The 27,486-nt window shown below is 42.4% G+C and overlaps 1 protein-coding gene across 7 annotated transcripts in view; it reads left to right on the forward strand.

Annotated features, from left to right (window-relative positions):
* The window catches only part of CCDC33 (coiled-coil domain containing 33), a 221,305-nt gene that overhangs the window by 85,766 nt on the left and 108,053 nt on the right, over positions 1 to 27,486 (forward strand). For 6 of the 7 annotated variants that reach the window (XM_020994637.2, XM_020994640.2, XM_020994645.2 and 3 more), the window contains exons 7-10: positions 3,872 to 3,992; positions 13,594 to 13,723; positions 15,476 to 15,606; positions 19,328 to 19,399. In XM_020994637.2, coding sequence (XP_020850296.1) covers positions 3,872 to 3,992; positions 13,594 to 13,723; positions 15,476 to 15,606; positions 19,328 to 19,399 — 454 coding nt within the window. The remainder of the gene's footprint in view (positions 1 to 3,871; positions 3,993 to 13,593; positions 13,724 to 15,475; positions 15,607 to 19,327; positions 19,400 to 27,486) is intronic. The other variant, XM_020994641.2, reaches the window with a different exon arrangement.

A 27,486-nucleotide genomic window follows, 5' to 3' on the forward strand; every position in this document is an offset into this window, starting at 1 on the left:
AGAGAAGGGGGGGAGAGAAACAAAAGAGGACAGACTAGGGGAAGGGATATTCAGAATGCATGCCATCTTGGGATGGGGGGAGGGTGAGACGGGGTGAAAATTTGAAACTCAAAAACTTGTGGAAATGAATGTTGAAAACTACAAATAAATTTATATTACATCTCAAAAAAAAAAAGAAAAGATCTCTTTGACCTATGAATGATACTTTGAGATCCGTTCACAAAGTAACAAACCTCTAATTCCCTAGGGAAGGCTCAGGCTTGGAAGTCTCATGGCCCTGGGAAGGAATTCCCATGAAGGAGTCCCCTTGAGGAACCATGATTAATCTCAGAGTCTAATAGGGAGAAAAGAGGTTGGAGAGCTTGGAAGGGAGAAGGCTCCAAAGATTAGGGGGAAAGGGAGAAGGAAAGACAGCCACTACATGAATTCATATAAGACAAACCATTCATTTCATGGTTTTGTCCGGAAATGGTTAACAGCACATGGTGGTTGCCAATGGATAGTGTCACCAAGTCAAGACCTCAAGTCTTTGCTCAGAAAACCCCCATTCAGATCCAGGGGAGAGTTAGGATTCTGAGAGAATCTTTCTTAGAGAAGCAGTCATCTTCATAGGAAATACAGAAAGGTAATACTGTGTAGTAGTAGAAAGACCACGGGGCTGACAGTAAAAACAAGAAAATTTTAATCCCAGCTCCAACACTGACTTGATATGTTGCCTTAGCCATAATACTTTCCCACTCTGAGCTCAGTTTAGGCATCTGTATAATGGAGGTGATGTTACCTATCTTACCTATTTCACATGGTAAATGTGAGAATGGAATTAGATAATGGATATGAGAATGCTTTGGCAAGTACAACATGCTCTACAAATAGGAATAACTGTTGCATTAATAGGCTGAGTAGATTTTGTAGTGGGATCTTGTGTAATGGAGACCTAGTTTGTAATCAGAAAACCTCAGCTGGAATCCTCTACCGCTTAGAACCTGTGTAACATTGGCTAGGTTATTTAGCCTCTCTGGTTCTCAATGAGAAGCTTGGGCTAGATGACTTCTGAATTCTCTTCTAGCTCTAAACCTATTTTATGATCCTTTGATGAAAGATCAGGTGCCTGAGTGCTTCCCACACTTGGTCCATTCGATTCACAAAACATTTATTAAACACTTACTATGTGCTAAGGTACTCATGACAAGAGCTGAGGAATTCAAAGAACTGTAAGTACAAGTAATTTCAGGGGTCATCAATGTGGACACTGATCTAGGTATGGTAGTAAATGAAGGGGCAAAGGAGCGAAAAAACAAGTATCATAGTCATTGAGAGAAAAAAAGTGATGATAACTTAGGTAACAAGTGGGCCCTGAAAACTCTGATATCCCTGACTCTGGAGTCCTTTTCTTCTTTTCTCAGGTTCAATGGGGCTGTTGGGGATGATCGATTATGCAAAAAATGATCAGAGCCACCACCAATAAAAACACCCATTACAAGATCAATGTTAAGAGGCTCCAGTACAATAGTGGAAGCATTTAATTAATACATAAAGTAATGCAAATAAAAAAGGAGGGAGTCAATGGTCAATTTTTTATCCCCCAAATAGAAATGGATATGACCTCCTTTAAGACTTCAGGAGATTGGGGCAACTAGGTGGCAGTATAGATAGAGCTCCAGCCTTGGAGTCAGGAAGATTTGAGTTCAAATCTGGCCTTAGACACTTGACACTTACTAGCTGTGTGACCCTGGGCAAGTCACTTAACCCCAATTGCCTTACCAAAAAAAAAAAGACTTCAGGAGATTATAGTCTAATCCTCTGTCTGTCTCAATCCTATGAGACTTCCCAAAATACTGGGGAATGGACCCAATCTCTTCAGAACTCATGGTTCTTTGGTAAAGGCTGTCTGTTTCACAGAGTTCTGTAGTCTTTCTGGACAGGCTAGAAAACCTCTTGGTATGGACTGGAAATTTATGGAGCCTCTTGTCTCAACTCAAGGGAATAAGGAAAGGCTTCACATAGGACATCTCATGTGAGCTGAATCTTGTATGTAGCTAGGGATGCTCAAAAATAGCGGTAAGGAGAACATGCATTCCAGGTGAGGGTAACAGCCTGTACGAAGGCTCTAAAAGAGGAGATGAATCACTAAGTCTATGGAACAGCAGGTAGTTCAGTTTGGATGAAACACAGAGCAGCTGAAGAACAACAATGTCTGGTGCAGCTAGGTGGCACAGTGGATAGATCACCAGCCCTGGATTCAGGAGGACCTGAGGTCAAATTTGGCCTCAGACACATAACACTTACTAGCTGTATGACCCTGGGCAAGTCACTTAACCCCATTGCCTAGCCAAAAAAGAAAAAAAGGAAAGAAAAACAATGTCCATTACTGGCCTGGAATGGGAGGCTGCAGTCAGATTGTAAAGGGCTTTAAATACCAGGTGAAGATGTTTGTGTTTTCTCCTAGAGGCAGCAAAGAGCCGCTGGAGATTTTTATTGACGTCTTTTGTTTTTACATCCCTGAGATTTATCCTTGTATCCCTCTTTCCTCCTCCAAGAAAGTCATTCCTTATAACAAAGAATCCAAAAAGAAATAGAGGAAAAAATGAGCAAAACCAATCAAAACATCCAAAAAGTCTAACGTCATATGCAATGTTCCACACGCATGGGCTCCCACACTTGCAATGGATGGAGCAAGGGTGGAGGGGTGGTATGTTATCAATTTTTTTTCTTTGGAGTTAAATTTCTTCTTTTGGGATGTTTATAATTTCATTGCTTTCAGTTTCAGTGCTTTGTATGTGGTTGTTCTTTCCATTTACATTGTGTATAACCACTGTGTATATTGTTTCCTGGCTTTGCTTACTTCAGTTGGCACCAGTCCATGTAAATCTTCCCATGCTTCTCTGTATATGTCATATTCAACACTTCTTAGAACATGCTACTATTCCTTTACATTCACTATGTGCCACAATTTTAGTTATTCTGCAGTCGATAGACATCTACTTTGTTTCTAGTTCTTTACAGCCACAAACAGTGCTGCTAGAAATATATTAGTGTATATGGAGCCTTTCTTTTTGCCTATGACCACTTCGGGACATATGCTCCTGAGGAATGTCTGGGTTCAAAATATCTAGACATTTTGACCACTTTCATTGCTCAATGCCAAATTGCTTTCCAGAAATAGTTGGCCCAGTCCCCACTGAAGATTCTTAAAGAAAAGCATGACATAGTCAGATCTATGTTTTAGAAAGGTTATTCTGGCATCTATGTGAAGGATGGAGAGGAAAAGGGAAAGACTGTAAGTAGGTAAACCAATTTAGAAATTGTTTCAATAGTCTAGGAAAGAGGTGGTGAGAGCCAGGACCAAGATGGTGGCCACATGAGTAGAGATGGTTTGGATATGATATTGGCTTCAGGGACTTTTTCATGATTTATTGCTCAGGAATTCATCCCAAGAGACTACTCTCCCCTCAGTGCCATCCTTATGATTTTACAATACTCAGCCTAATCACATAGTAAAAATTACAGAGATCATTTCCACTTCCACATAGGAAGCAAACAGAAAAGAGGATTGTGGTACCTATTTTATAGCTGAAGAAATAGAGGCATCTGGGCTTGAACAAAATCACACAACGAATCAGTAGGTGAGCTAGAGCTCATGCTCAAGTCCTCTGTCTTGGTCCCCCAAGCCTATGGGTCAGTGGGTTTCCCTGCCCTCATCTACTATTCTTATAGAAAAGAAGGACCTATGCTGAGTGGAGCTAGTCTTGTCACTCACTTCTTAATCTAAAATGGAAGATCACTGCCCACTGCCAGGTGCTCAGGATAGCAAGGGACTCCACTTGTTCTTGGGTTCTACTCTACTCACCCTTATCTTTCTTCTCTTCCCCAGGGAGACTATGTTGAGCAAAGAGCCTTTGTCTATGGGACTGCCTATGAGAACTGTCAACTTCCCAAGCCCCTCAGTGTTGGCTTTTGATGTTCCTCGGACTAACGACCAGGGATACCCTCAGGTTAGTATTTATCTATCCATCCATCCATCCATCCATCCATCCATCCATCCATCCATCCATCCATTCATCCATTTATTCAATAGTCAGTATTCCATCATTCCTTCATATATTTAGTAAGCCAGTATTATTTTCCTCATTCATTTCATCATTTATTCTTGAATGAGGAGCAAGTAGAGTAGGAAAGGGATTGAGGGGTCCTTTGGTAAAGGCTGTCTGCCTCATGGAAGTTTCTGAGGTATAAATGTTTAAGGGGCATCTAGCCAACACAGTGGTTAGAGTGCCGGGCCTAGGGTCAGGAAGGACTCATCTTTCTGAGTTCAAATCTGACCTCAGACACTTACTAGCTGTGTGACCCTGGGCAAGTCACTTCACCCTGTTTGCCTTAGTTTCCTCATCTGTAAAATGAGCTGGAGAAGGAAATAGCCAACCACTTCAGTATCTCTGCCAATAAAACCCCAAATGGGGTCACAAAGAGTTGGACATAATTGAACAATAAGATCTCCAGCTCTCAATCTCTGGTTTTATGGCCTTCATGATCCTTTGGCAATTGGCTCTGGAAATGTGAAAAAGACAGGTCTTGGGGGGAGGAGAGCCACTTGGAAAGGAGAGAAGAACAAGAGGAGAAAGGTTTCAATTGAGCTCTGAAAAGGCCTTACTTTGTAGGGTTCAGACCAGCCTTGAATCAAAAGGGGTTGAATTGTTCATGGATTACTTTAAACCTAGTGCTTCATAATGGTGACTCATCTTTTGATCATGGCTTGGCCACTGGCTTTTAATAAGGGATGACAGCAGAGAGTCTTGACCAAGAGGAGACGTGAAGGGATGCTGTTTGGGATTAGAACCCAACCCCAGTTCTTGGGCCATTTAAGGAATAATTGGCATTTGACTGTTTGAAAAAACTCCCTTTCCTCTACCAGAGGAAATCTAGTAGGTAAGCATCCCCTGGTCCCTCTCAGCCTTAGGAGTTGTCAAGTCAGCAGGCTTCCCTTCCCTTCTCCAAGTCCTCCCCAACAGGTTGATGAATCCCAGAGCAAGTAGCATTCCTTGTTGGGGTGTGTGTGCTTGTGTGTGTGAGTGTGTGTGAGTGTGTGAGTGTGTGTGTGAGTGTGTGTGTGTGCTGGAGGGAGGGAGTGAAAGGCAGTATGCCTTTAAGAGCCAGCAGGGCCCATCACCAAGAAATCAAAGCAAAAGCTCAAGGTTTCATGAGTCAGTCTCGTTCTGTTCTCTCCTCCTAGGAAAGTGACAATAGCGGACCAGGCTCTCTAGGCAGTCCCTCTCATTTCCCCCCTTCCCACCAAACAAGGCCACCCTCACCCCATTAGAGTAGGCTTTCTCACTTTTCTCGCTATAGTAGGCAACTCACTGACTGCAGACTCACAGTGAAAGTTTCAAGCCCTAGATGAAGAAATTGCTGTCTATTCCAACGTAAACCTCCCTGGCACTGTAAGTGAATAGGCAGTCACTAACACTCCTAAGTCATCACTTCCTGGGAGTCAGTTTTGAAAGAAAGTAGGGGATCAGAGCAAGGGGGCTTTACATGCTGGAAGGCAATGGGGCAGTAGAGAGAGAACTGCTCTCTGAATCAGAGAGAGGGGATACTGCAAAAGGGAAACCTTTCAGTGCCTCTGAAACAAATATTGAATTCACAATTATACCAAAGGTCAGCTCTTCCTGGGGAAAATTTCCCTTCTTCCCTCCAATCCCCCTCCACCCTTAACTATCCTGTCTCTTTTTCAGGAGACATCCAGGAGGGAGAGTAGACAGACTTCCCCATTATGAGGAGGAGTAGGAAGGGATACTGGCAAACTCTATTCAAAGACTTGTACCCATGGAAACCACTGGCCTTGTATTAAAGGCCAAGACTTTTGAAGGCTGATCATAGACAAAGAAGAATGATTGGTAGACTGAAGGGGAGTGTGTGCAAAGACAGCGAGGTGGGGAGAGGGGAAAAGGGAAGAACGAAGCCCTGTAGATAGGAAGCCTTATTCTCAACCAATTCTCCGCTGTATTTCCTGTCAAGAGCTACATACTTCGAACATGGTCCTGCATTTAGCCAGCGAATTATTAACCAATCAGACTGAACCCATGAGGCTGGAGACAATCAATTTTAATGAGTATTCTTTCCCTCTGGGATCTCCATTGTGATTGCCACTGCTGCCTCTCTGAGCAAGTGTGATCCAAGCACCTCTCACTCCAGTGATTAATGGTTTTTCCCATTTTTCTCATCTTGAGGTGTATGTGGGACTTTGATCCCAGAGACAGTTGGCCACTTGCTGAAGGTCACACAGTATGGTGGCGCCTATGTGTGATAGCCATTGAGATGCTCCATATAGATACAATAAGAGGACAGAGACAGAACGCTGAAGGGTCCTGGGCTGAGAATTTTCCTAAAGATTGCTTTGCTAGTAACAATAACTAGCATTTATGTAGCACCTACCATGCGTCAGGCACTTTACAAATATTATCTCACTTGATCCTCACAACCACCCTGTAAGATAGGTACTAATTATTATCTCCATTTTATGGTTGAAGAAACTGAGGTAGACAGAGATTAAATGGCTTTCCCAAGGTCATATAACTAGGAAGTATTCGAGGCTACATTTGAACTCAAGTTTTCTTGACTCCAGGCCCAGCATTTTATCTACTGTTCCACAGAGCTGCCTTTACTCATGAGCAAGTATAAAATATCTTTCTCTGAAGCAGCTTCCTCCTCCTCCTCCTCCTCCCTCTCTCCCTCTTCCTCCTTCTCCTCTGTCGTCATCATTGTCTTCTTCTTCTTCTTCTTCTTCTTCTTCTTCTTCTTCTTCTGCTTCTTCTGCTTCTTCTTCTTCTTCTTCTTCTCCTTCTTCTTCTTCTTCTTCTTCTTCTCCTTCTTCTTCTTCTTCTTCTTCTTCTTCTCCTTCTTCTTCTTCTTCTTCTTCTTCTGCTTCTTCTGCTTCTTCTTCTGCTTCTTCTTCTTCTGCTTCTTCTGCTTCTTCTTCTTCTTCTTCTTCTTCTTCTCCTTCTTCTTCTTCTTCTTCTTCTCCTTCTTCTTCTCCTTCTTCTTCTTCTTCTTCTTCTTCTCCTTCTTCTTCTTCTTCTCCTTCTTCTTCTTCTTCTTCTCCTTCTTCTTCTCCTTCTTCTTCTTCTTCTTCTTCTCCTTCTTCTTCTTCTTCTTCTGCTTCTTCTGCTTCTTCTTCTTCTTCTTCTTCTTCTTCTTCTGCTTCTTCTTCTTCTTCTTCTTCTTCTTCTCCTTCTTCTTCTTCTTCTTCTTCTTCTTCTTCTGCTTCTGCTTCTTCTGCTTCTTCTTCTTCTTCTACTTCGGAAGGAGGTGCTATTATCACCGTCATTTAACAGATGATGCAATGTGATTTGCCTAGAGTCACACAGCTAGTTAGTATATGAGGAAGGATTTGAACTTAGGTCTTCTTGACTCCAAGTCCAATGTTCTCTTCACTTTGATACCTAGCAGCTTCTACTACTGTCAATAATAATAATGAATGTGGTTAGATACAGTGTGTCCTAGAAGCTATTAAAGACTTTAATACACCTTGCATGGTGTTTTTCAGGAACAAAGTGCCTTCACAGGCATTGTCTCATTTGGGTCTTATGGTAGTACATGATATAAGTATTTATATCCCAACTTGACAATGGAGAAAACCAAGCCTCGGAGAAGGGAAATTAGTTTCTTGAGATCTTGTAGCTAATAAGTAGTAAAGGTGAAACTCGAACCCAGATCTCTTGCCTCCCAGCCAAGTCTCTATCCTTCACACTGGAGGATCATCAGCCTTCTGATTAGTCTTGTTGCAGTTGGCACTAGGTGGCAGAGGGGAACAAACTGCCCCTACCACTGCCTCCCAAATTAGCCATTGTGGTCTGGAGAGATGGCATTTTTCTAACCAATTAAGGCTAGTTAGATCAGTTACTTAGTTTAAGATCCTAATAGTGGTCTGAATCCCTTTGTGGCCATTTTAATTTGACTACCCAACTGCCACTCCAATTGAAAATGCTCTCTCCCTTCACACATTTCCCTAGAACATTTCTTCTGGATCTCTCCCTTACCCTCTAGCAAATCTTTACCTTGTATTATACTGATCTGTGTACAAGTTATGTTTCCTCCCCACCCCCCACCAAAAAACTGTAAGCTCATTTCAGGCAGGGGCAGCATCAATTTGGTATGAAGAATCCCTAGTGTCCAAAATTGTGTCTTACACATAATTACTACTTTATAAATATTGGTTCAATTTAATTTGGCTCAACAAGAATTAATTAAGTAGTTGCTATGTATGAGGCTACCCAAGGTACTGGGGTACAAAGACAAAAACAGGTGTCCATGGCCTCAAGGAGGTTACGTTGTACTAGGAGAAGACAGCTGCCAAGGTAAAGTACCACAGTTCCCTAATTGGGAAGACAAACCACATTGAGAAATTTGTTTTTATCATAAGCCGTTGCTTGACAACGTCCCTGTCAGCCAAGTGAATCCTGAATACAAACAACTTCATATATATATATATATATGCATATCTATGTAGATACAGATAATGAGATACTGTATCTATGTAGATACAGATGAATGGAGATGGAGATGATAGAGACAGAGATAGAGATGATAGAGGTAGAGATAGAGATGAAGATGGTAGAGTGAAATGTAAAAATGAGAAAGGCAGAGATAGAGATAGTGATAGAGACAGAAAGAGATGATAGATGTAGAGATAGAGATGAAGATGGTAGAGTGAGATGTAAAAATGAGAAAGGCAGAGATAGAGATAGTGATAGAGACAGATAGAGATGATACAGGTAGAGACAGAAATGAAGATGATAGGTAGAGATGAGAAAGGCAGAGATAGAGATAATGATAGAGACAGAGAGAGATGATAGAGGTAGAGATAGAAATGAAGATGATAGAGAGGCAGAAATAAGAAAGGCAGAGATGGAGATAGTGATAGAGACAGAGAGAGATGGAGATAATAGAGATAAAAGCAAAAGAAATGGAAGGTAATTTGTTCTAGTCTTGAAGGCTGGGCAAAGGCTTACTAATCTTTTGTTGGGGGGGGGGTTGGAGAGCAAAGTAACATTGGTTTTCTCTATGACTAACATAACAAGCAAAATGAGGAGGACAAGGACAAGAAGGAGGAGGACAAGGATGAGGAGGACAAACACAGGAAGGTCAAGGGTGGATGTCACTGCTCATTTGCGTAAAATGGATATGTGTCACTTGAGCCAGAAGAGGGATGGTACAAGACCTGTCTCTTTGCCTTCATGCAATGTGTACACAAATCAGTAAATACAAAGTCTTTGGGGGAAGGAATGAAAGCACTAACCACTGGAGGAGAGCAGACGACCTGTTGTGAGGTGGCACAGGAGCTGGAGGGGTACAAGGGATTTTCAGAGTGGAGGTGAGGAGGGAGAACATTCCAAGCCTCAGAACAGCCTGTACAAAGTCACTGATGTGGGAGGTGGAATGTTGTGTGTGGGAAATAGCGTAGCAGCCAGTTTGCCATAATGTGGAGTGTGTGAAGGAAGGAATAATTTTCTCTAGAAAGAGAAAATGGAACCGGATTATGAAAGGTTTTATAGGTCAAAGAGCCAAGTTTATATGGAATTGAACTGGCAAAGAATTCAGCTTAGGTTGAAGGGGGATCAGTCATGGGAATAGGGATGTCTTCATGTCCTCCGAGATGATCCATGGTCTCCAAAGTAGAGGCAGTTGCAGGCCCTTATTACATAATCCCAGAAGCCACATTCCTGCAGTCTTCTTTCTCCTCCTACCCCAATGTGTTCCCAGACCACTTAAACATTCCCTTCCTAGCTTGAGCTGTGTTCTGCTGGTGGGGTTAACTGAGGAGTTAGGATGGCAAAAGACCTTAGAAAGCAAACTCCTTATTTTAAAGACGGGCAGATGTTGTAGCTCCAACTGGGCCTATGACTTGCCAGAGATGGCACAGGTACTCATGTCAGAGCTGGGATTTGAACCAGGTCCTCTGATTCTACCACCCATGCATTTCTCACTACACAACTCTGCCTCCAAATGGGCATGAAAGAACAAGCAGCTGAGGAAAGATACATCCATTTCCTCTGAATGTGCTCTTTTCTCACGATGACAGTGTATCCCCTGATCCCCAGAACTACTTAACTGAAGTCAAGATCCAGGACTTTCCCCCCTGACCTATGACTATAGAGACATGTCCTGTACCAATGGAGAGGGGCTTTAAAACAGTTGTGCCAGTAACTTTGATCCAAAGGGTAGGCAGGGTGTATCATGGAAATATCACTGTTTTGAGTGTCAGAAGATCTGAGTTCAAGTCCTGGCTCTTCCACTCATGATCTGTGATGCTGGGTAAGTCCCTTAACCTCTGTAGGTTTCATTTTCCTATAAAATGACGAGGACTGTTTTAGGTCTCCAAGGTTCCTTCCGGGTCAAAAGACTGATGAGTCTATCTATGAGGAGGAGTAGGGGAAGGACAGGATTTCAGTGTAAGGAACAAAGTTACAGAGGGACCTTCTCGCATCCCTACTCAGGACTGTCAGAGCCCCCTTGGGTTCACTTGAGAAAGCCCAGGCAAGCGATGTATTCCCGTTATCACAACCCCTGACATTTGTGTGGGGCTTGTTTTCCAAGCCCCATTCTCTCCATTTTAGAGATCAATAAACAGAGGCCTTAGAGAAGATAACTCCCAGATGACAGTTCAAGGTCACACAGTGAATAACAGAACTTGGACCAGGTCTCAGGTTTGCAGGCCAGTTCAGGACTCTTTCCTCCACCACCGTCTGCCTCTGGCACACACAGGATATCTGGGCAAAGGACCTTAGGCGTCTCCTTGTTCAACCTCTTCATTTTCTAAAGGAGAAAACTTGGGCTCAGAGAGGAAAATAACTAATCCAAGATCACACAGCAAGGTAGTGACCCCATTTTTAATGGGGAAGGGAAAGGACTGTGGGGGGTGGAAATAATGTGGGACCCCTAGAGGGAAGCATAAAGGAGGATGTAGGAAGGCAGCCACTTGCCTCATTGCTGAGCCCAGAAAAGCCCTGATAATGGCCCAGAGGAAGGAGTCCTGGTCCTGGGCTCAGGGGAGGGTGCTCTGGTCACAAGGGTTAATGGGTTTACTGAGGTCACATTTACACCAGTTAATCATATTCACTAATTCCACCATTCCAGCATGCCATCAGGCCTGTCCCTTTCCATTAGCATCTTTCAGACAATGGCTTCCCCAACCCCCATTTCACCTTCAGCCAAGCAGCAGTTCACCCATACCAGTGGCAAAGGATTTAACTCTTTGAGGAACACCCTTAAGGACACTCCATTCTTTGCTCCTGTCCTCATGTTAGGAATAAGGGTGATCAAATATTGGAGTAAGACGAATAACATAAGGGATCAGTCTGTAATCAGGACTAGTGATGAATGAATGAATGAATGAATGAATAAAGAATTAATTAAACATTTACCATGTGCCAGTCAGTTTTATAACATTTATTAAGTTACTACTATATATAAGGCTCTGTGCTAAGTATTGTGGATACAAAAATAAAATAAATAAAGCAAAAGACAGACCTTGCTCTCAGGGAGCTTACAATCTAATGGGAGAGACAACATGCAAACAACTATGTACAAATAAGATATATACAGGATAAATTGAATGTAGTCTCAGAGGGAAAGTTCGATTCTCTCCAAAAGGGAAGATTAAGGAGAATGAGGAAAATCTTCCTGCAGATGGCAGGACTTTAGCTGAGATTTGTAGGAAACCAGGGAAGCTAGAAAGTGAAGATGAGGAGAAAGAGTATTCCAGGCATTAGGGACAGCCAGTGAAAACACTGGGAGTCTAGTGTGTGCTGAGGGAGAAAAAGCAAGGAGACAAAATATGAGGAGGGGGAGTAAGGGGTAAGAAGACAGTAAAGGTACAGAAGAGTCAAGTTACAAAGGGCTTTAAAAGTCCAATGGAGGATTTTATATCTAATCCTGGAAGTAATCAGGAGCCACTGGAGTTTAGTGAGTAGGGATGATGGGGGTGAAGGGTGGAATGTGATACACCCAGCTTGCACTTTAAGAAAATCAATTCGACAGCTGAATGGAGAATGGACTGGACTGGGGAGAGATTTGAGGCAGACAGACCCACCCACAGACCCACCGTGCAATAATCCAGGTGTGAGGTAATGATGGCCTACAGCCAGGTGGCTGCTGTGTCAGAAAAGAGGAGGGGAGGCTATGAGAGATGTTAAGAAAGTGGAAGTAACAGCACTTAACAACTGATTGGATGGGGGTGGGAGAGAGAGCTAAGGGCTGTGATTGATCAGTTTTATGTCTTTACTTAAAGATCTCTAGCTCTTTAGTGAGAGCTCTACATCCCATTTTTGAAGTGGCTCTCATTAATAATATTATTCATAATAGCCAGCATGTATAAGGCACTTTTAAGATTTCCTAGAAGCTTTATGTATGTTACCTCATTTGATCCTCCCAACAACCCTATAAGGTAGGTGCTGTTATTAGCCCCATTGTACAGATGAGGAAACTGAGGCTGAGAAAAATTAAGTGACTTGTCCAGTGTCACACAACTAATAAGTGACTAAGGCAGGATTTTCAATCTCAGCTCTATCCACTCCACCACCTAGACATTTATTAGGAAGTTCTATTTTATAATGGCTGAAATTTCTTTCCCTGAAATACCCACTCTTTGGTACTAGCTCTCCTCTCTGGGACTAAGGAGTACAAGTATACTTCCTCTTCCATCTGTCAAGCCTTTAAATATATGAAGAGCATGACCATGTCCATTCCATGTCCATGTCCATGTCCATTCCAAGCTACACACTTTTAGTTCCTTCAAATGAGCCCTGAATGTCCATGACATCCATTCTTCTCATCATGCTAGTTGTCCTCCTCTGGATTCTCCCTTTCCTTAATGTACATCCTGAAAATTGGTGCCCAAAATTGGGCACAATACTCCAGGTGTGGTCTGACCAGGACAGAGAACAGTAGAACCATAATCACCCTTATTCTAGCCTTAGTTAAGGCTGCCTATGCTCACACTAATTTTTCTTGACCTCAGTGCCACTGAGGTTGCAGTCCACTTTATTCACAAACTGTTCTCTAGCCACACTTACATCAACCCTGCACTTGTGCAAGTGACTTTGTTGAAGTCAATTGCAGCACTTGAAGTTTATTGACTTCATCTTGTTAACTTTAATCTACCCTGTTGATTTCTTTGGGGCTGGCAGCCTTCTTGCCTCTTGCACATTTAATGATTATCCTGGGTCATGCCTTGGAATTATTCTGGAATGCCTTGTCTCAGTCCAGATTAGTGTGGCCAGAACTGGAAGTTGGTTGGTTTTCTTGAGCAGAGGCACTGGAAACAACTAGTGTGTGTGTGTGTGTGTGTGTGTGTGTGTGTGTGTGAAGAGGAAAGAGGAAAGAGTTGATGCTTGTCAAGGAAGATGAAAGGAGGCCAGATCTGGATTTCTCCATAGTTCCAGGTCCAAGCTTTTGCCCCAACCATGGTTTAGGAAAAGAGAAGAGCAGACAAGGGAGGGAGGAAGGATGTCTTTCTGTAGTGTTTACCCAGATGTTTTTCTATTTTGGGAGAAGGCTAGCTCCCCAACTATGGTGCTGACTTCCTTTTCTCCTCATTAGGTATCTAAGCCTGGTGGGCCCGCCAGACAGCCTGAATGGAATACCTCCTTCCTCTACCAAGCCCGGAATGGATGTACACAGTTCAATGACGATCTGGCCCTATTACTGGAGTTTTATCCCATGACTCCAAGTAAGTTCCACCTCAAGGCAGAGCAAGACTTCAGTGGCCATTGGCTAGAGTAGCTTACATTTCCTATCTTCCTACAACCATATATGTGATGGCAACAACTCCTCCCCACCCTGGGAAATATAAGATGTTCCCAATAACATGCCCGAGGCCTTCTTTCTTTCAGGCCACAAACTGGATTGAGTTTCTTATCAAGGTAAAGGTAACGGGCCAAGACATAGGAGATACGTGCTTCAATCTTGTATCCAGGCGCACCCCTACTGTGTGCTTAATCCTGTGTCAGGTGCCATGGGAAAGACAGGAGGAAGACAAGACAGAGACCTCTGACTTCAAAGAATTTACATCATAACTAGGGAATCCAGACTCATACAAGAGTCAATGGTGAAGTAGTCAGTCAGTCAATAAATGTTATTAAATGCCTACTATGTGCCAGGCATTGTTCTGAGCCCTGGAAGCACTGTGCTAACCCCCCCCCCAAGACAGTAATCAAGTGCTTATATTATGCATATAACAGGTTGAAATGAGCCACAGGGTCCAGGTGCCTGGGTAGCATAGATTGATACACAGATTTAGGATCTAGAATTTTCCACCCCATCTCCAAGAAAACCAGAGTTCCATCTTCATGACGGGTTGAAGGGTGGTTATGACTGGATGAATGCACCTCTCTCCTATCTTTAAGAGGTATATAGAGCTAAAATTATATCTACATATGACAATCATATCTTTGTAGTCTAGGGGTGCTACACTCTCTTGGGGTTCAGGAAAAAGCCACCTCATTCAGAGGTGAAGAGAAGAGGGATTTAATCTCACCCATAGACTGAGAGGGTAACAGTTTAATCTTGGCTAACATAGTTCCCTTCCCTACATGGTTAGTACACAATAGATAATCACAGATAATGAGCAAACATAGTTATTGAAGCAAGCAGTAAAATGGCAACCTCGGGTAAGTTACATAGATTTGTTCAGACAATAGAAAACAAGCTGGGGGGGGGTCTTTACAACTTGGTAGTGAGGAGAAATTTCAGCTCAACAGAGAACAGGATGGTCTTGCCCATTCTTAGTTTCTAGAGTATAGGTGCTGGGTGCTATGACCTCCCCACATCCTTACAGCATCAGGGCCTCCTATCTGCCATTTAAAATTCTCTTCTCTCTCTTTTTCACTTCTCCCTTTCTTTAATTTTTCTCCCAGAAGTCTTTTAGCCAGTCAGGATTCATATCTCCCTAACATACTTTTTCTATGAAGTTATTATTGGAGAAAAAAAAAGAGTAGAGACTTTCATGTCCAGTTTTAGGGATGAAAAGTAAAAAGAAAGATATAATACTTAACAGGAGAAGTACTAATTATCTGGCAAGTGCCCGGAGAATGGCTTTGGGTTATTCTCTTAAATGAGGCATATATTCTCCCTATCCTTTTGGGAAGAAATGGTAAGATTATACAGAGGGAAGAGGAATAAACTTCCAATACCCAAAGATTTAATGAAGCCTTATTAATGATCATATCTATGCAGAAATATGTGTAGGCATGTATATATTCTACAGCAAGCAATGTTATGAAACTCAAGAGGATAGCTTTTGATGAAATTCTAAGAAAGCAAAACTGTACCTTAAACACATAATTAGAGAGGTTAATCGAATGACAGAGACCAAACATTCTAGAAAGCATTGTAGTAGTTAGTTTTGTTGGCCTTGGGACAAGGCTAGATCAGGCTTGTGTAGGAGGAGACCTCACCATGTTTCCTCTTCTCCTTCCTGCAGTGCCCAAGAAAGAATCCTGGAACCTTATAAAGCCCTTGGGTATCTCTGTGTTGCCACTCAACAACCGAGTTTACCGAAAAATGATGTCAGGAACACCGACTGCACTACATGTGAAAAAGCTCCCCATCTTGGTCAGTCACCCCCACCTGCCTTCTAACTATGCCATGTGTCTCTCCCCTCAGCCTTAGAGTCCCTGCCCAGGACCCTTTTTCACAGAATCATAGAATCTCAGCATTGGAAGGAAGCTCTGAGGCCATTTACAAAACACACACACACACCACACACACACACACACACACACACACACACACACACACACACACGGTCAATCTCTATTTGAAGTTCTCCAGTGATGGGGAATTCACTTCTTCAAAAAGCAGCCCAAACCACTTTCAGATAGCTCTAGATGTCAGGCAGTTTTCCTTGTCACAATCTGAACTCTGCCTCTCAGAAATTCCCATGCAATGCTCCTCGTTCTATTCTCTGGGGCCAAGCAGACCAAGCTTAATCTCTCTTCTTTATGATAGCCCTTCAAATAGTGGAAGGCTACTCTCATATACCCCATTGATCTCCAACTGGCATGTTTCTCTTAAGGATACTGATTCTGGACTCTGGGGGAGGTACCTCCTTGGGACATATTGGCAATTGATCAACAGTATTTATTAAAGTGCCTACTATATGAGAGTCACAGTGCTAGGAGATACAAATGAAAATTAAATATTCCCTACCTTCAAGAAATTTATGTTCTATAGAGGACAACCACCTATGCAAAAATAAGTGTATATAAAATAAATGCATATAGTTTTGGGGGAAGGGGCAGTAGTTGAGGGGAGCAGGAAAAGTAGGATATGGCCCTGAAGCTAAACTTTAAAGGAAATAAGGGAATCTATTAAGTCAAGGAGAGAAGAGAGTTTATCCCAAGCATGGGACACAGCGTAGGCAAAGGCAGAGAAGTGGGAGATGGAACTATTTGAATCCTACTTCACAAGTGTTCGTCTCTGTTTCCAAAGCTCTTTTACCTTCCTTATCTCAGGAAGCAGTTTTGTCAGATTCTCACTTGATCTTAACCAAATCCCAGTGAAGTATAAGGTTCAGGTATTACTAGCCCCATTTTGGAAACGAGGGGCCAAAGCTCTGGAGTCAGAGGAACCACTTTCAAATCCCACCAATGATACTTGGTATGAGTGACCTTGGGTGAGGCATTTAACCTTTTAGGGCCTCAGTTTCTTCATCTGCAAAATGAGGCAAAATATGGTCTTGGAAGGCCTTCCATCTCTAAATGTATGATCTTATGATAACACCCTGGTTAAAGGGAGCCAACTCCTGAACCCAAAAGGTAGAAGCTGGGGGCTCTAGTTGTGTTTTAGAGGTTCCTTTTATTGGGCCTTTGTTCAAATTAATTTGGGTGGGAATACAGATCAAAAGGCCAGAAAACATAACCAGTGGGGGAAAAGACATTCTTGTCAGGTTGGGGAGAGACAGAGAAAAGGGAAGAGCATAATTTCAGTTGAGCATTTGACTAAATTATCTCACAGCATCCCAGTTGACAAGATGTGGGGCAAACCATGATGTAGTGAAATTGATCCAGAGCTGGTTGAACAATCTTACCAGAAGGTATAGAGGCCATGTAGAGTATGGAAAATAAAGACCTTTGAGGATTGAATTCTGGCAGTTCCAGTCTCTTTGTGTGTGTACTGGAGATTTAGCCTGAAAACACATGAGACATCAGGGATCAGAGAGAAAGGTGAGACATGATAGTTGTCTTTAGAGGTCTGTAGGGCTGTTATATGAAAGAGGGATTGATTAAATTTGTTCTGTGTGGCCCCAGAGGGCAGAACTGGGATCAATGGGGGGGGGGAGAAATTACAAGAAGATACAGGAAAGAAGCTAAACGGGGAGGAGTAAGGGATCTACTACTACCACTTACTTCTACTACTACTACTACTACTACTACTACTACTACTACTACTGCTACTACCACCACCACCACCACCACCACCACTACTACCACCATCACCACCACCACTGCTATTACTACTACTACTACTACTACTACTATTTATATAAAATATATCATTATATTATAATGATATTATATATAATAGAAAATAGCAATTGCATAACATTTTAAAGGCTTACAAAATTTTTTTTTACCTATAGATTTCATTTAAGCCTTGCAACAACCTTGGGAGGTAACTTACTATCTCCATTTTACAGATGAAGAAACTCAGGCAGACAGAGGTTAAGTGACTTGTTTAGGGTCACATAGCTAGTAAGTGTTTGAGGCAAAATTCAAACACAGGTCTTCCTGAATCCAAGTCAAACATGCTAGCTATGATTTTAATCCAATGAGATGATATATGTAAAGCTTTTTAAAAAAAAAATAACAAGTAACAGTATTAAGGAAGTCCCCTCAGGTTCTAAGACAATGACAATGGAAGTGTTACCAGTGAAAGAATTCAAATGTAGGGAGGACACTGACAAGATGGAGCATCCCAGAGATTAATTACATAGATTTGAAACTGGAAGAGGCCTTAGAAAACAAGCTAGTTGGACCCTTCCTACAGATGAGGAAACTGAGCCCAAGGAGGTTAAAAGATTTGCCCAAGATCGCAGAGATAGTTAAATGAGTTAATATATCAAAAGCACTCTGCAAACCTTAAAGCCATCATTATATAAATGCTAGCTATAATTATGGTTATTAACAATCAATATCACAGCAAGGATGATCAGGGAGACATGAAATTAAGTTTTATGATAGTTAGTTGAAAGAACTAAGGATGTTTAGCCTGGAGAAGAGAAGCCACAGAGGGGCATGATAGTGATCTTCAGATATTTGAAGGACTTCCTTCCAGAGGAAGGATCATGCTTGCTCCACTTGGCTCCAGAGGGCAGAAATAGAATGCCGTGAATAGAAACTGCAGAGAGACAGATCTTCGAGTCTATAAAATAGAAAGTTTCAGCCATTCAGAGTTGTCCAGAAATTGAGTGAATTGTCAACATACTGCCCATAACAGATAGTCAGTGTATTGTGATCCCTGTCACTCCAGGGGTTAAAGAGATGCCAGATTGGTAGGAATGAGGTAGCTATTGAACATATGAAGTTTTTGCCAACTCAGATTCCGTGAGAAGAAGCAGTCTCTTGTTTAGAGAGCTCCCAGAACCTCATCGCATGAAATGGAGGTGGTATCACGAGACGTGGGAGCCATTTTCAAATACCTCTCCATTATACTTAATAGAGAGTTCTTCCTGTTTCACCAATTGGTAAACAGAGGTCACTTCATGGTCTTAAGTGTCCAGAGTACTCTAGAACCACTCCCCCCATTTCAAAACTAGAATAAAGCGGGGTGAGTGCTAATTCGAGTTTCAGTTCCTTGCCTGATTCGACTTGCTGAACTCATTCTTGCTGGCTTATTGCCTTAGAGAAGCACCTGGTGACAATCCCTAGGGTAGAACTTATTTAGTGGGTGCCCACTACATACAGGACCCTGTGTGTTTGGTGCTAAAGGGAATACAAAAAGTTGGTTACCATCTCCATAAAGCTTGTAGTCTAATGGGCACCAATAATGAAGACTCCTTGATTCGGTGGCTAACTCCCATTCCAATGAGGGTGTTTCTTTCTGAAGTGAGGGAGGTGGGACCTTTGACTAGAGAGAAGATCATGGAGAAAGGAATGAGGGAAGGGCCTGACTCTTAAACCAGTGAGCAGCTTACTATGTTACCTGGTTTATATAGTTGTAGACATTTGGGAGAAAGGATCAGAGCTGGTAAAAGCAAGAGGACAAGGACTGGTCCTGACAGGAAACATGGGGCTGGCTTACATGTACTGATCCTCTGTCCTTTCTTTCCCAGAGAACTAAGCTGAAAACGATTTCAGGTGGAACGCCCACTGTTAACCTTTCTTTCCAAGTAATTTCCTCAGAGGTAAGACCAACTGATTTTTTTCCCCTGAGGCAAAAGATCATCTAGGACTCACAAATTCAGCTCTTCAGATTCTGCTCATGGCCTTTCTTTAGTACTTTTTTGGTTTTCTCCAAAGGTGGAAGGAAATAAGAGGGGGCATGTTGCATAAGTTAGGAGTTGTCCCAGACAATGTTGAGGTCCTAGAGACCCAGAGACAGAAACATGAGGATAAGAAGGTAAGTTAAGAGGGAAGGAAAGCAGAGGTTCACCTAGACCTGGAAGTTCCCTTAAACTTAAGCCACGAGTCCAAGTTCTCCAAGGGAGAATCTCCAATGGAGATTCCGAAGGGGGAATTTGAGTAGAGGCTTTTCGGGTTTTTTTTTTAGGGGGGTGAGGCAATTGGGGTTAAATGACTTGCCCAGAGTCACACAGCTAGTAAGTGTTAGGTGTCTGAGGTCCTATTTGAACACAGATCCTCCTGACTCTGGGTCCAGTACTCTATCCACGGCACCACCTAGCTGCCTCATTGGGGCAATGTTTAAACCTACAACAGAGGTAGAGTTGTTCCTCAATTTCCTAGGACCTTTTCTTATTCTCTCCCCCCATTCCTGTGATGTTTCCCTATGAAGCATTGCTAGGTTATCTCAAAGGGAGGAGACAACTGACTCCAACCATTTAGAGTCTACAGTCCAAACTCCTTGGCTCTCCCAATCTTGCTGTGATGATGCACTTCAATCATGGCCAATTGATCAGCCAATTATCACACTGCTGGGTCCTGATTAATATAAATAATGATTCCTCTGTTCAAATTTCCCCTACATATTTCCATTTTGCTAAAACCAATGACCATATTTTATATAATTTTATCTTCAAATAGTATGAATTTGAATACATACAACCACTTCAGAGAATTCATTATGTGTATGAATAGGAACCTGGCCATACTATGTGCCAGGCACTCTGATAGGCCTTTGTACTTTGAGTACAAAGACAGTACCTGCCCTCAAAAAGCTTACATTCTGTAGGGGGAGACACCACGTACCATAAATAGATAGAAAACAAGGATATGTGCATTTGTTCATCCTTAATTATCTCTATCTTATTGTCCTTTTAATGTGTGCACCCTCCCCCATGACTATCCAGACTGGTTTGGACCTGGATCTGTCACTTATTAGCTGTGTGACTGTGGGCAGGTCACTTCTCTGGGCTTCCCTATCCACGTCTGCAAGATGAGGATGCTAAATAGTGAACTACCTTCTTTATCTCCTGCACCCAATGGCATCACACTGTAACAGGAGATTCCTTTTGACTTTTGACTGACCAGATGATTGGGCAACAGTTCTCAGCTGCCCAAAGCATAGTATAATAGGCTGCAAGTATCTCTTTTTGAATGTGGGAGGCTCAGAGCCCCCCAAGGCCTCATACTAGCTAAACAAAAAACATGTTGAATGAATGAATGAATGAATGAGAGTGAATGAGCACTTGACAGGACATGATAGAGGGAATTCCTACTCACATCTGGGTATAGATCTAGGATGCTTACTTGGGGTCCATGAACCTGGCTTTTAAAAATATTTTGAGAACTCTATTTCACCATTTTAGAACTGTTTTCTTTTGTAATCTTATGTTTTTATTTTATGCATTTAAAAATGTTATTCTGAGAAGGAGGCATATAAACTTCACCAGACACTGCCAAAGGAATCTAGGATACAAGAAAGCTCAAAAATTCCTGGGTTCAATAATTTCTGAGGTCCCCTTTCAAACATCATTTTATGATCCTACGATGCTGGAGAGTGAGTCCTATGACTGAGCTAATGGTTCAAGACTCATCTTCTCACCAAAACAGTTGGTTATTTAAGGGGGAAATAAATCGTTGCAAATGGTTAAGGAACCATTTTTTAATATTGACATGTACAGAACCCCAAGTATCCAACAAACAGTTGTTTGGCTGCATTTTTTCACTCTGTCCATCTTTAGTGCATGCATAAACCCACCCTCAGAGCAACCTTGGTGAAGCCAGAATAAGGTAGAGAACAATGGGGTCTAAATCCAGAACCCCAAAACTCAAAGCCTAAACTGGCTTGCTATGGCCAAGCACTGGGCCACCTTATCTTTTCCAGCTCATGACATTTCCTCTCAGGCTTTACCAGGTAATTTGTCAACTTTGTGGTTAGATAGGAAGCAAGGCCTTGCTATGAGGTGAAGGCCTCTGAATGTTATGTGAAGGGTGGCAGGGAGGAATCTCTGGCCCAATACAGTATGCCTCCCTAATTATGAAATCCTCCCATTAATACCTTTTACATTGGACCAAACAGTCTTAAATTTAGAGTGGGAAAAGGTATTATTAGAAGGTTTTTAAATCTACCCCCTCATTTTACAGATAAAGAAACTGAGGCTCAGGTGACTTGTCAGAGTCATGTAGCCAATAAGGGATTTCAATTCAGGTCTTCCTGATACCAAGTCCAGAGCTCTACCCATTGCACCACAATGCCTCTCAGTTTATAATTACCTTCTCTGGGTTCTGTCATTTCTCTCAGAAGGGGGAATTCATTCAGTCCTAACCTCCTCTAAGATGAGTGAGTTTATCATGGGCTTTCCTCCATCAGCTGTCCAGGGCTGCCCAGGGGGCCTGACTGGGTGAGGAGTCCAGATCCTGAAAAGGAAGAGTATGTGCAGAAATAAGATGGGAGAGTACCAAGCACAGACTTGGCCATGTTCCCAGCTTTGCTATAGGCTGATTCTAACCTAGAATTAGGACACTCTTTTCTTGGAGTGCAGTCTGTTTTGGGATCAGCTCTGCTTCTTAGCCTCTTCCTCCTCTTTCCCTCTTCCTCTCCCCAAATGTCCAGATGTCTCCTAGGAGTGTATTGGAGACTGGGTCATGTTTTCTTTCACCTTCAGGGAATGCAAGTTAGTTCAAGTCGGCAGTGCTGGGGAGATGGAGAAGGGGAGAGAGGTCTGGCCAGTGCTTGGCATAATTGCCCAGGGGTCTGGGCACAAGGGGGTCTCCATGTGATGAATTATTCACCGAACCAGCTCTAAGTGCAGAATTAATCCCTTTCCTTCCAGCTGGCAGCCTCACTAAATTATCCCTCCTAGTCATGTGGGAAAATGCTACCCAATTCATTTCACTGATGACTGTTTTGATCTGGGACTTGTGATTTTTAGCTCTCCACTCCTTCCTTCCCTCCTATAGCCACCCCACCCCCACACCCCACCCCCTGCAGGCACAGCCCTCTCTTGGAGGAATCTCAAAGAAAAAAGATAACCAGGCTGGGGGTGGAGGTGGCGTACTAGGACAATGACATTAGGGCCATTCCAGTCCCTTAGAAGGGCATTCATGAACCACACATTCATGCACACACACATGCATACACATGATTTATATGTATGTGTGCATATATAAATACATATTTATGCACAAAACCATTCATGTGTCCTCACACATGAGGATACACTCACATACACATGTATGCTTATACATTATACATATATATTCATAAATACATGTCTGTAAACACTCCTTCAAAAATACTCACAAGTCTGCTCACACTCACATATACATATATACACACATACACAGCAACAATCCCACAATCCACATCTATAATTGTACATACACAATTCCTACCCACCAACATACTCCTCATTAACACACCTATTCATACACATAGAAATATTTATACCCTCATACTCAGACACAAATGCAGAGATAATGTTTGTATTCCTAATAAATACATACAAAGACACACATATATTCTTACTGACACATGTGCATGCATTCATATGTACACATAAACATTGAACTATTCAACAGACATAACTATCTCTTTGGTAACTCAGATGGTACTTCAGGATGTCACAGGTTCTCAGCATCATCACTGTGCTATACACATTTCATACATATATACATGTGTATATATACATATCTTAGGACATTCTGTATTATGTATTACCTATCTTCAAACATGTATATCCTTCAGTCCTCTCTCGGTATGTTATCCTGTCCCCTTATGTTTGTTATTAGTGTTATATTTTCCCCTTATTTTTTTGAGATAACTTCCTTTGTTTGAGATATTCTGTCCTCTGATGTTTATAATGGAAGATACGCTATTTTGTCCGTCTCTGGGTTGGGCTGAAGTGAATTCCTTAAGCTCACACAATTACTAAGTATCAGAACCCAAACCTAAATCCACGTCTCCTGATTCCTAGAGAGTGTAGTTGCTGCTTATTATTATTTTCATCATGGAGTCTGGGTACATGTCTTGTTCTGGGGTGTATGTTTGCCATAGAAACCTTTCAGCCTGGGCTGGCCCAATGGTTGCTCCACTCTTGGAGTTAGAGCTAGCCTCTCCCTTTTGCCTTCAACCCCTAGGAGAGTAGGATTAGGGTGAACTGATTCTAAGTCTACTTAGAGAAATGCCCTGGTGTTTTCCTCAAACTGCTTTCAAAGCTCTTTCTGGAGAGTGGGTGAGTAAAAAAAAAAAACCCTCCATTGGCATTTTCCAAACTTTGAGTGGAGGAGGAAAGAGAGATTTTATGATTTTTTTTCAAATCCATATCTAGCAGCCCCTGTGCTCAAAATGGTCCACAAACACAAACCAGTAGGCTCTTCCCACACTAGATGGACATTCACTTCCTTAGACATACAGGTCCAGGATATCGTGTCATCTATCCTGAATGCAGAGAAATAAAATGAATGATCTTTAAAGGACTTCCCTTGCCAGGCTATGAGATTCCACCCTAAGCCCACTGCTCAATTCACAATCTCCCAGGACTGAAATCTCATCAAGGCAGGAAAGATAGCACATGTGCTCTCTCTCTCTCTCTCTCTCTCTCTCTCTCTTCTCTCTCTCTCTCTCTCTCTCTCTCTCTGTGTGTGTGTGTGTGTGTTGTGTGTGTGTGTGTGTGTGTCTCCCCCACTCTGTCTCTGTCTCTGTCTTTGTTTCCCATCATCCTCCCAGTCCAGATGGTGGAAGAGAAAGAGAATGGGCCAATCCATTCCTACTTTCTCCCATTCACTATGGCCCCAAGGGATGGAAACTGATTCTGGAGCCAAGAGGAAATGCCTCTGAGCATAGCATGGGCCCCGGTGGAGCTGGCAAAGAGGGTGGCAAAAAAAAAGGCCCCACCCCAAACTGACTTTCTTTTTATTTTTTGGCTAGGCAATGGGGTTAATTGATTTGCCCAGGGTCACACAGCTAGTAAATATTATGTGTCTGAGGCTGGATTTGAACTCAGGTTCTCCTGACTCCAGGGCCAGTGCTCTATCCACTGCGCCAGCTAGCTGCCCCCCATCCTGACTTTCAAAACTGTATCCTCTCCCCTTAAAAACCTCCTCCCTTTCATTAAAGCTTTTTCCATTGGAATTTGATATTTTCCCCTGCAGCAAACACTTCCCTCATACTGCAACCACCTCTCAGAGGGGGTGTACAATCAGTTCTTCTCACTCCAGCAGAAAGTAGTTTCTCCCAGAATAAGAGTAGGATAAAGAACCTAAGATCCTAGTTAGGGACCATGGAGAGGGAGGAGAAATGCATGTGAAACAATCAGTAAGCATTTGTTAAGCACCTCGTATGTGCCAGCCACCATGCTAGGTCCTGGGGATACAAAGAAAAAAAGTGGAAGTTCTTTTCCTCAAGGACCTTATACAGTATTTACAAAAAAGAAAATAGTCTAATCTCAGGACATGCAACATGTGAAAGACATCAGAGATCATCCCATCCAATGCAGGAATCCTCTCTAGGACTTTTCCAGTAGAGTCATTTGCTCTCTATTTAAAGACTTCTAGTAAAGAGAGAGCTCACCAGTTCTTGAAGGATTCCATTCCACTCCATTCCATCAGTCAGTGAATATTTCATTGTCCTACGTAATAAAGTGAGATCTGCCTCCCTGTAACAATTCTCACCCCAGCCCCTCCCAATTCCAGTTCATAGATTATCAGATTAGAGATGGAAAAGAACAGAGAGGCCATCTAGTTCAACCCTGTCATTTCACAGATGAGGTAGCTAAAGTGTCTGTCCTCTGGAAGCATATAGAACAATTGAGGCTGAAAGGAGCAGGTGGGAAAGGAAAAGGAAGAAAGAGTCAAACCTTGAAAAGAGAAGAAAAATTAATAGGAAGGAAGGTGAAGAGAAGGATAACAATGCTGGCTAAGGCAGATGAGGAGGAGAAAAGAAAATAAGGATGATATGGAAGATGACAAAGAGGAGAGAGGAAAATAACAGAATGAAGATGATGGATAAAAGAAGGAATTTAATTCAACAAACATTCATCAAATACCCACTATGTGCAAGGCATTGTGCTAGGCATAAGGGAGGCAGGGAAGAGATACAAATATAAAAATGAAATGGGTCCTGCCTTCAGGAGTTTGCCTTCTAATGAGGAAGAGAACATGTACACAGAAACATAGATGCAAGGTGATTGAGAGGGAAGATACTACTAACAACTTGAGGCTTCCAGTAATGTTTCATTGGGGAAAATTATACTCAAGCTGAGCCTTAAAGGAAGATAAGGATTCTGAAAGATGGGGCATATGAGTGACAGTTTTTGTGAATGCACAGAGGCAGAAAATGCATTCAGGGGAACAAGTCTAGTTTCACTGGAATGTAGATTATGTAGAAGGGAGCAATGTGAAATAAGGTTAGATCAGTTACGAGAAAACCAGGTTTTGGAGGCTTTCAATGTTAAGATGTGGAGGGGGTTGTATTTCATCCTAGAGATAATAAGGATCCTACTGAAGGTTTCTGAGCAGGGCATAACCTGTACCTTAGATTATTTTGACAGTTATGTGGAGGGTAGGTTGGAGAAAGGAGACATGAGGCAGGAAGAGAAATTAGGAAGCTATTAACACAGTTCAGACAAGAGGTGATGAGGGTCTGAACTAGAGTGGTGGCAGTCGTGAGTGGAGAAAAGAGAATGGATTAGAGAGATGTTCTGGAGATAGAATCAACAATACTTGGGAACTGATTAGATATGGGTCTTGAGGGAGAATGAAAGCAGACAAGAGTGATTTCTTGGTTGCAAACCTGAGCATGAGAAGATAATATGCTCTCAAGAAAAAACAAAGTTTAGAGGATGAGAGTGGATTTGGGTGCAGAGAAGGAATAGGGGAGCAAAGGAAGAAGAGAACAAAGAGAAATCATTCCATAATCATAGCCTTCAGCCTCCTCCCTGACTAACAACCTTTATCTGGATTAGCTTTAAAGAAGGCTAATGAAAACTCACCTAAAGCATATCCACCCTTAACAGGACATCCCTGGAAAGTCCAAAAGTGCCACCCCCAGCCACTGAAATAGCCATAGACATATGCTTTCACAGGGTCCCCTTGTTTCTAGTCTAACAAGATCAAGTGTGCAGTCCATGTCCACGTACTTACCAATGGAGCTGCCTTGAAAGGTTTTTTAAAGCTTCAATTTCCATTCGACAAGATGTCCCTGCCATTATTTGAAAAAAAATCCCTAACAGTTTGGACCCCCTCCCTTCTAACATCGTGCCTTCTTAACCAATCAATGGATGCTCCCACCGACATGGTTTTTCATAAAGTAATGCATCACTGGGGCCCCTTCTCCACCATAAGCCAGATAGGTGAGTGCTTATTGCTGCCATATAGCCAAAGGGACTAGAGGAGACAGTGTAAATTAGGCCAGCTCTGCTCTACCACCTGGTGAAGAAAGCCCTCCCTCCTGGGGAGGAGGGAGGTAATGCCTTTGTCTGTGCATTTAAATAAAGAGATAAAAATACATAACTATAACCAACGGAAATGAAAGCTATTATGTGAATAGAGAGCTTCTCCGCTCCAGCAGTTTCCAACCCAACCTTTGCCGGAGACACCCTTATCTGGGTGGAAATTGCATCAGGGCTCCCAGATCACTAGTGAATGGAAGCAGATTTCTCTGGACTCAGTTTGTTAGATAACTAATGAGTGGAATACAGCTGGGCAGAGCCAAAAGCATAAAAGGAGGGAGGGGGAGGAGAAAAATATCTTTGTTAAAACGAATTTGTCAGTTTCCGCTCTATCCTCCCAGGGGAAAGTTCAGGAGCAAGCTAATTGAATTAGGGACATGTGTGTCCCAGCTAGGAAGACTCCCTCTCTATCTGTGAGGCTG

This window comes from Phascolarctos cinereus, unplaced genomic scaffold (genome assembly GCF_003287225.1).
Source record: "Phascolarctos cinereus isolate Bilbo 61053 unplaced genomic scaffold, phaCin_HiC Scaffold_3;HRSCAF=262, whole genome shotgun sequence".
In the NCBI taxonomy this organism is placed as follows: Eukaryota; Metazoa; Chordata; class Mammalia; order Diprotodontia; family Phascolarctidae; genus Phascolarctos; species Phascolarctos cinereus.